Raw genomic sequence first — 19,342 nt, forward strand, 5'->3', positions numbered from 1 at the left:
AACTGAGATGATGCATCAATCATCGCCCCCTACTGACAGGCTCTTGTCCACATGCAGGCCGGTGCAGGGCCACCACCTTGTGCCACACAGGGGCAGCTGCTACCTGGGCATGCTCTTCGAGCATCTCAGACGAGATACGAAACTCCGAGTTGCCGAGGCGATTAAGCAAGCACCATGTAAAAGCAATTATCATTAGAACATCGTGAATTCTTGGGAGCGTATTGGCTCTCGCTCCTGGTCAGAGATTGACCCAACCCACAAGTCCACAAAGACTGGCCGCTCGCTCTTACTCTGCAGGTTAAACCTAGGAATTGAGTGTTCAACTTCACATTCTTGTCATTAAAGGCCTGTGACAAAGGTGCATCTATTGTAGCGACATCGTCTCTGGCTTACACATCTACCGGGTCTCCACTTGACTTTGTATTGTCTAGGAAGTCCACCCACACCTCCACTTCCACAAACTGCTGAGAGTTGCCTCACTCTGCCTCACAGTCAGAATTCTCCTCCTGCTTCACGTTGCCTCCATCGATGTGAAGGTCCCATTTTGGAGTTGAATCTTCATCTTCACATTTCACCTTCACTTTTTCACATTTCACCATCACTTCTTCACATTTCACCTTCACTTCTTCGCTCTTCACCATCACTTCTTCCCTCTTCACCATCACCTCTTCATATTTCACCTCGATACCTTTAAAAGTGTCCAATCTGGGATTTTCTTCCGGTTCTTGTTTAATGAGGGATGGGCTCATGGTGGCACTTTGACTTTCACAAGTGGATTTCAGACTCCACTCCTTGCAGATCTTCTGATGCTTCTGTGTTCTCTGGTGTACTTGAAGATTTGATGAATCTGCAAACGCCTTCCCACACACACTGCACTTGAAGGGTTTCTCTCCCGTGTGTGTTCTCTGGTGTACTACAAGAAGAGATGAACGTGCAAATGCCTTCACGCACACACTGCACTTGAAGGGTTTCTCTCCTGTGTGTGTTCTCTGGTGTTCTACAAGAAGAGATGAACGTGGAAACGCCTTCAAGCACACACTGCACTTGAAGGGTTTCTCTCCTGTGTGTGTCCTCTGGTGTATTACAAGAGCAGATGAATATGCAAACGCCTTTCCACACACACTGCACTTGAAGGGTTTCTCTCCTGTGTGTGTTCTCTGGTGTGCTACAAGAGTACATGAATGTGCAAACGCCTTCATACACACACTGCACTTGAAGGGTTTCTCTCCCGTGTGTGTTCTCTGGTGTGTTACAAGAGCAGATGACCGTGAAAATGCCTTCCCACACACACTGCACTTGAAGGGTTTCTCTCCCGTGTGTGTTCTCTGGTGTTCTACAAGAAGAAATGAACGTGGAAACGCCTTCAAGCACACACTGCACTTGAAGGGTTTCTCTCCTGTGTGTGTCCTCTGGTGTATTACAAGAGCAGATGAATATGCAAACGCCTTTCCACACACACTGCACTTGAAGGGTTTCTCTCCTGTGTGTGTTCTCTGGTGTGCTACAAGAGTACATGAATGTGCAAACGCCTTCATACACACACTGCACTTGAAGGGTTTCTCTCCCGTGTGTGTTCTCTGGTGTGTTACAAGAGCAGATGACCGTGAAAATGCCTTCCCACACACACTGCACTTGAAGGGTTTCTCTCCCGTGTGTGTTCTCTGGTGTGCTACAAGAGTAGATGAATCTGCAAACGCCTTCCCACACACACTGCACTTGAAGGGTTTCTCTCCTGCGTGAGTTCTCTCGTGCCGTGTCAAATCTCCAGTCCGATCCGTGCTGTATGCACACCGGTCGCATTGTTGCCTTGTCGTACCGAGCTGCGCTGAGTGCATTTGCTCCATCAGACCAATTCTGCAGAGGAAGCGTCAGAGGAAGCGTCAGCTGCAGACAGAAAAAAATAATATCCACACCATCTACACGTCAGTATCGATGCACAGAGGAAAGCATACATACACAGTAACACGTGTGTCTATACTTATTCATATATTCATGATATAGTGGAAAAGTGTCCCAAATTCATCACACGGGCTGTTATGGCACACAATGAGAGGGCAAATGGTTATAAACATGCCTGGAAGCCCTCGAATCTTCAAAATGAATGTTCACCAAAAACTCCGAGCACACAATTTCAGCTGTCTGGCTACAAAAGGAATATTTATGAGAGCTAAATTCAGCTGACATAGCAAAGGGTGTTGAAAACAATACTATTTGTGCTAGGCAGAAATTCATAAATTAATGTTCAATCACAACTTAGAGGTGTGAATCCAGGCTCAGATGTCCTTGAATGCTGGGATGAACAGTTCCGACTTCAGCTGCATGTGCGTGCTGTGTTCACCTCCTGTTTCCATTCTTACAAAGAGTTCCAGAGGAAAACAAAAGTAAACTATTGTTTTGATATAACCTCCGTGTTCAATAGAGTTGATAGACTTTACTGCAAACACAAACTTGACACTGTCACACACTGGCGGTGGCGTGTCCAGAATCATGCCTGGCCACTTTCATCTGCTCAGCATTAATGCTTCCTCACTACACCAAGTAATTAATCGAGGATCAACGAACATAGCCGAGGCTAACTGGAGTTTGCGTGTCTCTCTCCGTGGTGAGATGTTAACTACCTCACCTGGTGTACAGGAAGTCGTGGGTTTGATCCCTACCGTGACGCCTGGTGTATATTTGGAGTTTGCACGTCTCTCCGTATAGCGTCTTTGACCGATAGACATTGACACACGTATTCTTGTTTCTTTCAGCAAAGTTACGTAGACAGAAAATAACAATAACAGATAATACAATTACATTAAATAAAGACCACTTGTGTTGCGATCAAAACGACGTCAGTTTTTTTAGCTTTATTTACAATTTTTTTAATTATTTTTATTATCTGTTATTTTCATTACATTTTCTATCTATGTGACTTTACCGAAAGAACCAAGAATATTAATTCCTGCAGTCACCAAAGTTTTAAGTCAAAACATTCACACACGTTGACAAAGCCTCACCTTGTGTTGTTGTGGGCAGGTCGCTTCTGATAACAAGAGCGGTATAGCAGCTCAAGCGGGCTTGGCCTTGTGAAAAAAATAAAAACTGCGTGAATATTTACAATAAAACAAAGCTACAAAGTGGCGAGCCGGGTGAAGACAAATTAAACTTAAGCGAGATAATTAAAGTGAATGCAATCAGGCGAGGGCAGGAGGCAAGGCCCCGCGTGGCTAGGCCCCACGTTGTAAAGTTCCAACCTGGACATCGATTCCCATGCTCGCTGCTACTCAACTGACATCCCTACGAGAGAGAGGCTCTACTTTGGTAAACAACAACAACAACCACCACCACAACAACCACAATGAGAATTTCTCACCTCGGATTTCAGTGCAGGAAGCGATAGCTTCCTGTTTAGATCGTGACATCACGCGGTAGCAGGTGACGTGACGTCACGTCCGGAGTACGAGATACGCTCCTCCCACAATGAGCGGCTCCGTAACTAAATTAGAGAATGAATAAATTATGTTAATGTTACTCGTCCCATGTGTCGTGGGCAATGAACTCGTCGCAATAAACTCGCGAGGGCTTTAACGAGTACATTATGTTAATGAGCCGCCAGTGACTGGGCGTAGCTTTGCCCAAATAAGGATTGGCACTGGAACGCAATCGGCAGTGACCCATGCGCAAGGTGACGTCACGTGGCGTAGCCCAGTCTCTCCATTGGATGACTCCTGTTAACCTCACACAGAGTAGTACTCAATTTATTGAGCTCTGATGCCCAAACTGTATTTTGAAATTGCAACCTTTAAAACTGCGAGACAAACGTTTTAACCACATCACTTTCCAGCCAGATATCTCTGCCCAAGTTGGAGCACTCTACCAATGAATCCAGTCATCTGAAATTAACGTGATTGTAACATGCATTCGGAATTCCTTTGGTCCCCCAAATGAGCCTCCGCACCTTGGCATGGATAGCGAGTCCTGCACTCACGTCAGATGCAATAACGTCCAGCTATTTTATTTCAGCATGGCAGATTTTAAGCCATGTTGACTTGGAATAAACCTCCCCAGGTACTTGGTCCGATTGAAACTGTAAAAATAAAATTGTACCCTTAGGGGTTAGCCTGAATTGAACCCATGAGATCGGATCCAAGCGTAATGCATCAAAGCAGCACTTCCATCTCACTGGGTTTGTACAAAATATCTGTGCTATACACCATACTACTTTACAGTAATATACTACTATACTTTAGCTGGAATGTAGCATGTTTATGGTAGAGTGGATTATTTGTAAATTTTGATTGAAAATCCGAAGTGTCTTCAGTTATAAGACTCCGTCATTCTTTAAGCTGCATACCAATGTTGAACAAACATTTACATTGCTAAAGGACATTTGCAGATGATACATTATTAATGTTTGAGACAGAGGGACATGCCAATGCACGTGAATGTTTTTTCAACAAAACATATCAAAACTATACAGTTGCAATGATATTAAAATTAAATCCAAGCAACATTACCATTTTCCCTGCTCCTTGAGTTTGTGCTCAATACTTTAACGTGTACAGGGCCATGGCGGTGTGGGGGCCGACGTCCACCCCACCGCCCTCGCTGGGCAGGTGGGGCGCGACGTCCGCCCCTTCCGCCGCCTCCTCCACCGCGTCGGTCGGCTCCCGCCGGGCCCCCGCCGACCGAGCGATCAGGCCCCCCGCGTTAGCGCCCTCTCCGAGGGACAGACTCGTGCTGCTGGCTCACGGCCGCACGGAGTAAACCCACGCACCCCCGCGCGCACCGCGGCTATCGCTAACGCAGCGGACAGCGGCACGCTAGCGCCTACACCGGCGAGCGATTACCTCCACGAGCATCCGCGCGCACCGCAGCCGTCGTTAACACGGGGCCCGAACGGTCTCGCACCTGCGGGCGATTATCTCAACGCGCGTCCGTGCACGCCGCGCGCCCACTACGGCTGACGCTGACGCAGCACGCGGCGGCCCACTCGCGTCCACGCCGACGGGCGATGATCTCAACGCGCGAGCTCCGGCCGCGGCTCCGCCCTCGCTCTCGCCGCGCATCCGCCCACGGAGCCGCTCCGCACAGGGATCACACACGCACCACACCGATGCTCTCTGCTAACTTTTATTCGTGGCGCAAACCCCGCACTGCCCGGAGGGAATATTCTACGAGCGGAGCCTAGGCCTACCGCTACCCAAGTCCGCAAATGCTCGCAGGCCCCATCACGTACCTCGCGGCCGTGCTCACGGCGTCGCGCGGACGCCGTGAGAGTCGGAGGGACGAAGACGAAAGAGAACTTTGCCTATCGCCGCCTCGTAGCGGCGCTCGCCGGCGTCGCACGGATCCCGCGAGCGGCTCGAGAAGGCGGAGAGCGTCGCATGCGACTCGTCGCCGCCGACCCGGCGAACCTTCGCGCGCCCAAACAATTTGAAGCCAACTCAGGGGCGCCGCAATGTGACTCGCTCCGCGAGGGTCGGTCATTCTCCTGGCGCTGGGAAACCGCGGGACTTTCATCCTAGAGACCCTTCAGATGAAAACCCGTCGTGACGGGCAATCCCCCGCCAGGACGCTATGTGCGCGCGCTGCAGGTGCGTGCTCGGTGTGGGGGGCCACGGGGGAGTCGAGGCGCCGGCAGAGTTGCTCCGAGACCGTGGCACCACAACGGATCGGGAATTGCGTTGAAATCCGGCTCACGCAAAAGCACAAAAGGGGCGACGCATCGGGACCCGAAATCAAGTCGATTTGCCGAGTCGACAAATGTGCATATTGCCCGGGGATGGCAACTGACAGTCGAGTACGGAAAATCGTGATGTGAACAGATTCTGTTTATGTGCGACACAACTTCACGCCACATGGTCCCACGGGGAAAGAGGGTGACATAAATTAATCTTTGGTTTTTTCGATAAAGTCACATATAAATAAGAAATAACAAAACATAATTCTGTTGTTTTGTTATTTCTTATTTATACGTGACTTTACCTAAAAAAACAAAGATTAATTCCTGCAGTCACGAAAGCTTCGAACCAAGTTTAGGGTGGCATAAGTAAATACAAAAACGAACCACTAAACCATTGGTGATTGATCAAAGCTATGAAGGCGATGATCCAGGAAAATGATATTATGATGCTGTGGTAAAAGGTAATAAGTTACTCGAAAGTGCCTGGCCGTGGGAACGTTGGTAATGATCAGGATAATACCCTAACAAAACAGGGAAGTCTGAAATATGTTGGCGTGTAAATCAGCATATCAAATTAAATCCACAGAGGAGGGAAAGAAGGATCCCAAGCATGCGACACTCAGAACCAGAAGTGGCAGAGACTCGGCCGAGAGAGTAGAGAGAGAGGAAGAGACTTTTCAGGACTTTATTTCCACTAAAAAAATAACAAAAAACATTACAGGAAAAAAACACCTAAATTGAAAATCAATAAAACATCAAACTCTTAACAGCGGTATGTGCATGAAATACAAATGGCACCGGGATAGAAGCTGTGGAAACGAGGCGGTGCACGGACATCTCCGTGTGCAGCAAAGTTGTTCAAGGGTTTTTCAATTTTATAAAGAATCAAATGTTTTGACATCAGAATGTGATGTGCACAATATATATTTTTCTCCTGTACAAAACTAAATGTCAAACACCTGAATTCGTTTTTTCTTCAAGGATTCTGTTGTCGTAGCTACGTATGCAGTCTGCAAGTTTTTTATGTGGGCACTTGCAAATATTGTCTGGGTACATGAAAATATTTCTTTGAAAATGTGTCCTAGACACTATATTTGTAAGTTAATAAAAGTAGAATTGAAACATTAGCACAGAGTAGATTTGTATATTGTAGGGTAGAAATATATTTATCATAGCGATGATCAAATATTGGTTTAATACAATTTATATTTTTACTTAGAATACTTTAGCCATGCAATAGACTAAATATAATGCTCGTGTTTTTAAAGAAAATAATATATTTACCAGGATTAAAGTTGTGCGAAATATGTTATAAAATCTGAGGCTTGGAGAATTGCATGCTGGGAATTAAATTGAGACAGAAAGGGGTTAATGCATGGCTTGCAGAGCAGGCGCACGTTACAGAGATCATTGACAAAACAGAATGCGATGTGAACAATATATATTTTTCTCCGCTACATTTTCAAAACGAAATGGCGTCGACATGTCAAACACCTGAATTAGTTTTTTTCTTCAAGGATTCTGTTTTCGGTTTTCATTAAAGTGCAATGACAGGGTGACACCTGCTGACATCACAGGGTGACACCTGCTGACATCACAGGGTGACACCTGCTGACATCACAGGGTGACACCTGATGACATCACAGGGTGACACCTGCTGACATCACAGGGTGACACCTGCTGACATCACAGGGTGACACCTGCTGACATCACAGGGTGACACCTGCTGACATGACAGGGTGACAACTGCTGACATCACAGGGTGACACCTGCTGACATCACAGGGTGACACCTGCTGACATGACAGGGTGACACCTGCTGACATCACAGGGTGACACCTGCTGACATCACAGGGTAACACCTGCTGACATCACAGGGTGACACCTGCTGACATCACAGGGTGACACCTGCTGACATGACAGGGTGACACCTGCTGACATCACAGGGTGACACCTGCTGACATGACAGGGTGACACCTGCTGACTTCACAGGGTGACACCTGCTGACATGACAAGGTGACACCTGCTGACAAGACAGGGTGACACCTGCTGACTTCACAGGGTGACACCTGCTGACATGACAGGGTGACACCTGCTGACATCACAGGGTGACACCTGCTGACATGACAGGGTGACACCTGCTGACATGACAGGGTGACACCTGCTGACATCACAGGGTGACACCTGCTGACATCACAGGGTGACACCTGCTGACATGACAGGGTGACACCTGCTGACATGACAGGGTGACACCTGCTGGCCTGGCAAGGGCTTAACAGGTACAGCCACAGAGGTAACAACCAATCAGGGAAGGAGGCGCATTTGGGTCAAAGGCAACAGGTGGGGCTAGCCGAGTTACTCCGGTAACCTGCTCAAAAGGTTCCACGAGAGGGCGTGGCCGGAGGCGGGGCCTAGCCACGCCTCTGGCCACGCCCTCTCGTGTAACCTGCTCCAAGGTTTCACGAGAGGGCGTGGCCGGAGGCGGGGCCTAGCCACGCCTCTGGCCACGCCCAGTCCACCTTGATGGTCCGGCCCCATAGCTGCAAGTTGATTCGAAGGAGCTTCCGCCGGGCCATGGCGGCCGCATGATGGCTCCGGTACTCGATGAACGCGTAGCCTCGGTTGAGGGTTTTGTCCCGGTAACAGACGCTCATCGTGACGTCCACCACGCCCTCCGTGGCACCGCTCATCGCCATCATCACCTCCGCTCGCTTCTTGTCCTTTGGCAGCCCCCCAATGAAGAGGTGGCGATTGTCCACGCTGAAGTGGACTCCAATGCGGCGTCCGGGACGGATCTCGAATTTGTTGAGTTTCTTGACGGCATCCGTGGCTTGGGCGAGCGTCGCGTAGGTAGCGAACGCATAGCCGCGGGTCTCTCCGCTATAATCCATCATGAGGCGGAGCTGGTAGAGCTTCCCCACCATCTTCAGCACGGGCACCAGCTCATCCTCGTAGAGGTCGCGCGGGATCCCCCCAGAAACACCTCGCAGCCACGGGCGGGAGGGGGCCCCTGCCAGTCGGGCGGCGGTCTGAACTTCCTCTGTCTGCTCTCCTGGACGATGCTGTACCCCGTGCGCAACATGAGGTCCAGCAAGACCTTCATGCAGGCCATGCCGAGCACCGATGGTTTGGCTACTACGGTGGTGCTGGGGCAGCGCCTTGGGGCCCGGTGGAGCCCTTGACACTCCGCGCGGTCGCCTCGTGCCGACAAAATCACGGGGGGAATCAGCTCCTGAAAAGCCAAATCTCCGGCAGGAACTCGCTTGGCCCAAACCTACAGGCCAGCAGTGAAGAGAGGAAGAGAGAGAGTGGAGACGGATGGAGAAAGAGAGACGCGTTTGTTCGGTCCGTGGGCCTAAATGTGACGTTAGCGTAGCCTGTGCAGTATGCATACAGCGCTTTTGTCAATCCACTGCTGGATGAAGCCCTCCCCCACATTGCACAGAGGAAACAAGAAACACAAACTCACACGGTTCCCGGCATGCGTTTGTTTGTCCTCGGAAATGTTCACCGAGCGATGATTTTGCGTTTCGAGCGGCGCTCACGAGGTGGCGTTTGACTTCGCGCGGTGAACTTTGCCCGTGATGACGTCACTGGGCACGACAGGAGAGGTCGGCGCTGACTTTTAGCACCGGTTTTTTTTCTCCCCATCCAATAGTCCATGAGACGCTTCAAAATGAGACCGTTTTGCCGGTATTAAAGTATGACAAAATAAGAATAGATTTGATCCTTTTTTGGCAACAAAACGGGTGTTTAGATGTTCAAACACCAAACAGAAACCTTCTTCAATGAATCTTAAGATCTGTTTTATTGCCAGAAAGGATACAACCTATTCTTATTTTTCCATAGCCCATGAGATGTCTCCTTTGTCGGTACCACATGAGGTGGCCTAAATTGAGCAGTTGCAATTTCTCTACGTGGCCAGGGATAAACAAATTCAATGAGTGAGACTATCAAGTAATTTACTTTCATTTTCCATTCAAATAAATGGGTACGACTAAAGTTTTGCTAACTTAGGTGGTACCGAGTTCTGCTCTGGACCATGAGTGGGCCATTTAATCAACTGTGGCCAGTTTTCAACATTGTATGGTCCCTAACAGCAACAGAGCTGTTGTATTACAATTGTGTTCATATTGGATCATCTTTACAACAGAGCAATTTCTCTACGTGGCCAGGGATAAACAAATTCAATGAGTGAGACTATCAAGTAATTTACTTTCATTTTCCATTCAAATAAATGGGTACGACTAAAGTTTTGCTAACTTAGGTGGTACCGAGTTCTGCTCTGGACCATGAGTGGGCCATTTAATCAACTGTGGCCAGTTTTCAACATTGTATGGTCCCTAACAGCAACAGAGCTGTTGTATTACAATTGTGTTCATATTGGATCATCTTTACAACAGAGCAGACATGCAGACAGATCTTAATGCTTAATGCTTTCAAACCCTCGTTGTTGAAATGTGAGTTTACTTGCAAATGGAATCACAGTCCCAAATCATGACCGCAGAATGGTTGGAGCGAGTTGTTGCGGAGGGTGGTGGGTCGGGGGTTGATTGAATTGCCATCATCAAAGCAGCACACGCCCCACCTTATGAACCACACAGAGTAATCATGCGAGCCAGACGTTGTATAGAAATGAGTATTGTTGTTAGTGTAGCGTTCACCAAAACGATCCAGGATATGTTTTATTTGGTCACGCCATTCATATTCAGATATTAATTTTGCTTGTGTTTCAGAGTGGGCCGATTCATCTTTGATCTCATGAAGATGCGAAATCGCAAATAGGTTTTGATCAAATTGCTAAAAGGATACAATTTTTAAATGGATATTTGAAATCAATGGAGTGCATGTTTTACAATTCACGCAGCTCAACGACGAAATAAGTAATATCGCATGGTTTTAATTAAGTAAAATATTTTATATATCAGAATTTATAAATTTGTGTCATGAATTAGGGTGATGAATTTTGCTTTGACCATCTCTTAAATAACCGCATTTATAATTAGAGCTGGGGTATCATCATATTTCTTAAGTCGTTTATCACTCAACCAAATATATCGGTTTCATTACTCGACAAATTGGATAACAATTAGTTTTTAAAAATTTGTCCGCATATGTGCCACTGGATGGGAGGTTATGGGTGCGGCATAATCAGTTGTATTATGCTGGGCGTGGCTTGTAGGGGGTTTCCTACCTTCGGGAAGCGTGACGCTGAAATGGTCGCTGTTTATTAATCCTCAGTCACCGAACAAAGACGGTCACTGTATCGCACGCTGTCAGATGTGTTTCTGCAGCCGCCTGGAATACTTTTTATTACCATATTAGGAAGCCACTGGAGCTATACACATTCACATCTAGATTTAAAACTCATTTCTTTAGAACTGCTTTTTGTGTTCTTAGCTCTTTCGGTAAAGTCACGTTGAAGGGAAACAATAAAATAATAAAATATATAAAAATAAAAATTCTCACGATGTTTCGACCATAACACAAACGGTCATCATGATTTTTATTGTTTTATATATATTTTATTATTTTATTGTTTCCCTTCAACGTGACTTTACCGAAAGAGCTAAGAATATGAATTACTGCAGTCACGAAAGCTTTAAATTAAAATTTAACTGCTTTGTGTTTAGTCTTTCGTCCTTCCCCCACATCTCTGATTGGCACGGTTAACTACCGTACAGCGCGAAAGAAGTTCAACAACATACATGCACACAAAAGTTATAAGTTTGGTCAATTCACTTAATCGCCTAATCATATAAGCTCCTAGCTATACTGCACTCTTTGTAGGTGAGTAGGTCGGTAGCTGCGCTACTGTTGTGACATTGCCTACACGATTAACTCTGCGGTGGCGAATAGCGCGAGTGGTGTGTGTGTGTGTGATAATTATACATGACGACAGTGGTGTAGCTTGTACAGAATAAGTTAACACGATTTTTAATTTAGAGAGCATCTACATGCAACCGAATCTCACGACGCTATACCACAACAGACGCGTGCACCTAACCGGTAACAACGAGGCGTGATACTTGTCCGGTATTTTAAGAGAGAGACGGCCATAGGCAGAGAAGAGGAGGAAATGTATTTAGCTTGGACGTGGACAGATGGTTGAGGGAAGTAAGTTCCAGATCTTGGAGGCAGCAAGAGGAGAAGGCGAGGCAAATGACGAATCGAGGGTTGACCTCTACACAAGAAGAAGGTCAACTCGCCGCTTCGATCAGAAAGCTTCGGCTCCTGCAGCGCAGAGCGCACGGAGGCGGTGCCTGGTGTAAGAGGGGAGATGAGGCTTGCACGTTGGAACCGGCGACAGCTCAATCTACATTCAGAGACGTTCAATTTGTGTACAGGATACATCACGTGAGAGCCCGGAGTGCAGCGGAGGGGGGCGAGGCTGATTCATTCGGCCTCAGAGGAACGCCGTGACCCTCAACCGGTCCGTCATCAGTCTCAGCCGTGGTCTATCCGCTGCGGGGTGAAGGGCACCCCCCTTGTTAGTTGCTCTCGGTACTGCAAGGGCCACGTTACACTTCACTCCTGCGTCATGAAGCGATCCCGTAGCTCCGTCTCTACACGGGCTGGGCCAGACGTGGGCAAAGGACGGCCCGTTGGGCTTTTTAATCCGGCCTGCCGAACTTGTCCAAATATTATTATTGATGTTGTTGTTAAATTAAATTTTACCTTGCTCCTGTAATGCCCCCGTTTCCCAGATTAGACGGCGCACTTTGACCGGGAGTGCGGTAATTGTTCTGGGCGCAGGCCTCAGACGTTTTCGTGATGTTTGATCAGTCACGTTATGACACGTTTTTGAATGGTTCATGTTCGTGCAATTTGTTAAAATTGCCTTGCAAATAAATGCTTTGCTACCTTTTAAAGGCCAAATCCTTTCACGTAATGATTTTTGACACCATCATTTATGTTAGTTCACACAAACGCTCCATCCACCACCATCACCACCAACATCACCACCACCATCACCACCACCAGCATCAACACCACCATGACCACCACCAGCATCACCACCACCAACATCACCACCACCAACAGCACCATCACCACCACCAACATCACCACCACCAACATCACCACCACCACCAACATCACCACCACAAACATCACCATCACCAACATCACCACCACCAACAGCACCATCACCACCACCAACATCACCATCACCACCACCAACATCACCACCACCACCACCGACATCACCACCACCACCAACATCACCACCAACATCACCACCACCACCAACATCACCACCACCAACATCACCACCACTAACATCCCGACCACCACCAACATCCCCACCACCACCAACATCACCACCACCATCACCACCACCAACATCACCACCAACATCCCCACCACCACCAACATCACCACCAACATCACCACCACCAACATCACCACCACCACCACCAATATCACCACCAACACCACCAACATCACCACCAACATCCCCACCACCACCAACATCACCACCAACATCCCCACCACCACCAACATCACCACCAACATCACCACCACCATCACCACCACCAACATCACCCCCAACATCCCCACCACCACCAACATCACCACCAACATCACCACCACCAACATCACCACCAACACCAACATCACCACCACCACCACCAACATCACCACCACCATCACCACCACCAACATCACCACCAACATCCCCACCACCACCAACATCACCAACATCACCACCACCACCAACATCACCACCACCAACAGCACCATCACCACCACCAACATCACCACCACCACCACCAACATCACCACCACCACCACCGACATCACCACCACCACCAACATCACCACCAACATCACCACCACCAACATCACCACCACCAACATCACCACCACTAACATCCCGACCACCACCAACATCCCCACCACCACCAACATCACCACCACCATCACCACCACCAACATCACCACCAACATCCCCACCACCACCAACATCACCACCAACATCACCACCACCAACATCACCACCACCACCACCAATATCACCACCAACACCACCAACATCACCACCAACATCCCCACCACCACCAACATCACCACCAACATCCCCACCACCACCAACATCACCACCAACATCACCACCACCATCACCACCACCAACATCACCCCCAACATCCCCACCACCACCAACATCACCACCAACATCACCACCACCAACATCACCACCAACACCAACATCACCACCACCACCACCAACATCACCACCACCATCACCACCACCAACATCACCACCAACATCCCCACCACCACCAACATCACCAACATCACCACCACCACCAACATCACCACCACCAACAGCACCATCACCACCACCAACATCACCACCACCACCACCAACATCACCACCACCACTACCAACACCACCACCACCAACATCACCACCAACATCCCCACCACCACCACCATCACCACCACCAACATCACCACCACCAACATCACCACCACCACCACCAACATCACCACCACTAACATCCCCACTACCACCAACATCACCACCACCACCAACATCACCACCACCATCACCACCACCAACATCACCACCACCAACATCACCACCAACATCCCCACCACCACCAACATCACCACCAACATCACCACCACCAACATCACCACCAACATCACCACCACCACCAACATCACCACCACCAACACCACCACCACCAACATCACCACCAACATCCCCACCACCACCAACATCACCACCAACATCACTACCACCACCACCAACATCACCACCAACATCCCCACCACCACCAACATCACCACCAACATCACCACTACCAACATCACCACCAACATCACCACCACCAACATCACCACCACCAACATCACCACCACCACCAACATCACCACCACCAACAGCACCATCACCACCACCAACATCACCACCACCAACATCACCACCACAGACATCACCATCACCAACATCACCACCACCACCAACAGCACCATCATCACCAGCAACATCACCATCAACACCACCAACATTACCACCACCACCAACATCACCACCACTAACATCCTCACCACCACCAACATCACCACCACCAACATCACCACCACCACCAACAGCACCATCACCACCACCAACATCACCATCACCACCACCAACATCACCACCACCACCAACATCACCACCACTAACATCCCCACCACCACCAACATCCCCACCACCACCAACATCACCACCAACATCACCACCACCAACATCACCACCAACATCACCATCACCACCAATATCACCACCACCACCAACACGACCACCAACAACATCACCAACATCCCCACCACCACCAACATCACCACCAACATCACCACCACCATCACCACCACCAACATCACCCCCAACATCCCCACCACCACCAACATCACCACCAACACCAACATCACCACCACCACCAACATCACCACCACCACCACCAACATCCCCACCACCACCAACATCACCACCACCACCAACATCACCACCACCAACAGCACCATCACCACCACCAACATCACCACCACCACCAACATCACCACCACCACCAACACCACCACCACCAACATCACCACCAACATCCCCACCACCACCACCATCACCACCACCAACATCACCACCACCAACATCACCACCACTAACATCCCCACCACCACCAACATCACCACCACCACCAACATCACCATAACCACCACCAACATCACCACCACCAACATCACCACCAACATCCCCACCACCACCAACATCACCACCAACATCACCACCACCAACATCACCACCAACATCACCACCACCACCAACATCACCACCACTAACATCCCCACCACCACCAACATCACCACCACCACCAACATCACCACCAACATCCCCACCACCACCAACATCACCACCACTAACAGCACCATCACCACCACCAACATCACCACCACAAACATCACCAACATCACCACCACCAACAGCACCATCACCACCACCAACATCACCATCAACACCACCAACATTACCACCACCACCAACATCACCACCACTAACATCCTCACCACCACCAACATCACCACCACCAACATCACCACCACCACCAACAGCACCATCACCACCACCAACATCACCACCACCACCAACATCACCACCACCACCAACATCACCACCACTAACATCCCCACCACCACCAACATCACCACCAACATCACCACCACCATCACCACCACCAACATCACCACCACCACCAACATCACCACCACTAACATCCCCACCACCCCCAACATCACCACCACCACCAACATCACCACCACCAACATCACCACCAACACCAACATCACCACGACCACCAACATCACCACCACCATCACCACCACCAACATCACCACCAACATCCCCACCACCACCAACATCACCAACATCACCACCACCACCACCAACATCACCACCACCAACAGCACCATCACCACCACCAACATCACCACCACCACCAACATCACCATAACCACCACCAACATCACCACCACCAACATCACCACCAACATCCCCACCACCACCAACATCACCACCAACATCACCACCACCAACATCACCACCAACATCACCACCACCACCACCAACATCACCACCACTAACATCCCCACCACCACCAACATCACCACCACCACCAACATCACCACCAACATCCCCACCACCACCAACATCACCACCAACATCACCACCACCAACATCACCACCAACATCACCACCACCACCAACATCACCACCACTAACATCCCCACCACCACCAACATCACCACCACCAACATCACCACCAACATCCCCACCACCACCAACATCACCACCACCAACAGCACCATCACCACCACCAACATCACCACCACAAACATCACCAACATCACCACCACCAACAGCACCATCACCACCACCAACATCACCATCAACACCACCAACATTACCACCACCACCAACATCACCACCACTAACATCCTCACCACCACCAACATCACCACCACCAACATCACCACCACCACCAACAGCACCATCACCACCACCAACATCACCATCACCACCACCAACATCACCACCACCACCAACATCACCACCGCTAACATCCCCACCACCACCAACATCACCACCAACATCACCACCACCATCACCACCACCAACATCACCACCACCACCACCACCAACATCACCACCACTAACATCCCCACCACCCCCAACATCACCACCACCACCAACATCACCACCAACATCCCCAGCACCACCAACATCACCACCAACATCACCACCACCAACATCACCACCAACACCAACATCACCACGACCACCAACATCACCACCACCATCACCACCACCAACATCACCACCAACATCCCCACCACCACCAACATCACCAACATCACCACCACCACCAACATCACCACCACCAACAGCACCATCACCACCACCAACATCACCACCACCACCAACATCACCACCACCACCACCGACACCACCAACATCACCACCAACATCCCCACCACCACCAACATCACCACCACCAACATCACCACCACTAACATCCCCACCACCACCAACATCACCACCACCACCAACATCACCACCACCATAACCACCACCAACATCACCACCACCACCAACATCACCACCAACATCCCCACCACCACCAACATCACCACCAACATCACCACCACCAACATCACCACCAACATCACCACCACCACCAACATCACCACCACTAACATCCCCACCACCACCAACATCACCACCACCACCAACATCACCACCAACATCCCCAGCACCAGCAACATCACCACCAACATCACCACCACCAACATCACCACCAACATCCCCACCACCACCAACACCACCACCACCAACATCACCACCAACATCCCCACCACCACCAACATCACCACCAACATCACCACCACCATCACCACCACCAACATCACCCCCAACATCCCCACCAACATCACCACCAACATCACCACCAACACCAACATCACCACCACCAACATCACCACCACCATCACCACCACCAACATCACCACCAACATCCCCACCACCACCAACATCACCAACATCACCACCACCACCAACATCACCACCACCACCAACAGCACCATCACCACCACCAACATCACCACCACCACCAACATCACCACCACCACCACCAACACCACCAACATCACCACCAACATCCCCACCACCACCACCATCACCACCACCAACATCACCACCACCAACATCACCACCACTAACATCCCCACCACCACCAACATCACCACCACCACCAACATCACCACCACCATCACCACCACCAACATCACCAACATCACCAACAACATCCCCACCACCACCAACATCACCACCAACATCACCACCACCAACATCACCACCAACATCACCACCACCACCAACATCACCACCACCACCAACACCACCACCAACATCACCACCAACATCCCCACCACCACCAACATCACCACCAACATCACCACCACCATCACCACCACCAACATCACCACCAACATCCCCACCACCACCAACATCACCACCAACATCACCACCACCAACATCACCACCAACATCACCACCACCATCACCACCACCACCAACATCACCACCACCACCATCACCACCACCAACATCACCACCAACATCCCCACCACCACCAACATCACCACCACCATCACCACCACCACCAACATCACCACCACCAACAGCACCATCACCACCACCAACATCACCACCACAAACATCACCATCACCAACATCACCACCACCACCAACAGCACCATCACCACCACCAACATCACCATCAACACCACCAACATTACCACCACCACCACCAACATCACCACCACTAACATCCTCACCACCACCAACATCACCACCACCAACATCACCACCACCACCACCAACAGCACCATCACCACCACCAACATCACCATCACCACCACCAACATCACCACCAACATCACCACCACTAACATCCCCACCACCACCAACATCACCACCACCACCAACATCACCACCACCACCAACATCACCACCAACATCCCCACCACCACCAACATCACCACCAACATCACCACCACCAACATCACCACCAACATCACCGCCACCAATATCACCACCAACACGACCACCACCAACATCACCACCAACATCACCACCACCAACATCACCACCAACATCACCACCACCATCACCACCACCACCAACATCACCACCACCACCATCACCACCACCAACATCACCACCAACATCCCCACCACCACCAACATCACCACCACCATCACCACCACCACCAACATCACCACCACCAACATCACCACCACTAACATCCCCACCACCACCAACATCACCACCACCACCAACATCACCATAACCACCACCAACATCACCACCACCAACATCACCACCAACATCCCCACCACCACCAACATCACCACCAACATCACCACCACCAACATCACCACCAACATCACCACCACCACCAACATCACCACCACTAACATCCCCACCACCACCAACATCACCACCACCACCAACATCACCACCAACATCCCCACCACCACCAACATCACCACCAACATCACCACCACCAACATCACCACCAACATCACCACCACCACCAACATCACCACCACTAACATCCCCACCACC

General features: G+C 50.0%; 1 protein-coding gene across 1 annotated transcript; it reads right to left on the bottom strand.

Moving 5' to 3' along the window:
• Positions 1–476: 476 nt before the first annotated feature.
• LOC142910243 (uncharacterized) lies at positions 477–1,850 on the bottom strand. Its single transcript, XM_076059949.1, has one exon. The coding sequence runs from the start codon at positions 1,842–1,844 to the stop codon at positions 477–479; it is 1,368 nt and encodes a 455-aa protein (XP_075916064.1). The 5' UTR covers positions 1,845–1,850.
• Between the last annotated feature and the right edge of the window lie 17,492 nt (positions 1,851–19,342).

Source organism: Petromyzon marinus, unplaced genomic scaffold (assembly GCF_048934315.1).
Source record: "Petromyzon marinus isolate PM22_M1 ecotype Great Lakes invasive population unplaced genomic scaffold, UKy_Petmar_22M1.pri1.0 PM_G_Scaffold_14, whole genome shotgun sequence".
NCBI lineage: Eukaryota > Metazoa > Chordata > Hyperoartia > Petromyzontiformes > Petromyzontidae > Petromyzon > Petromyzon marinus.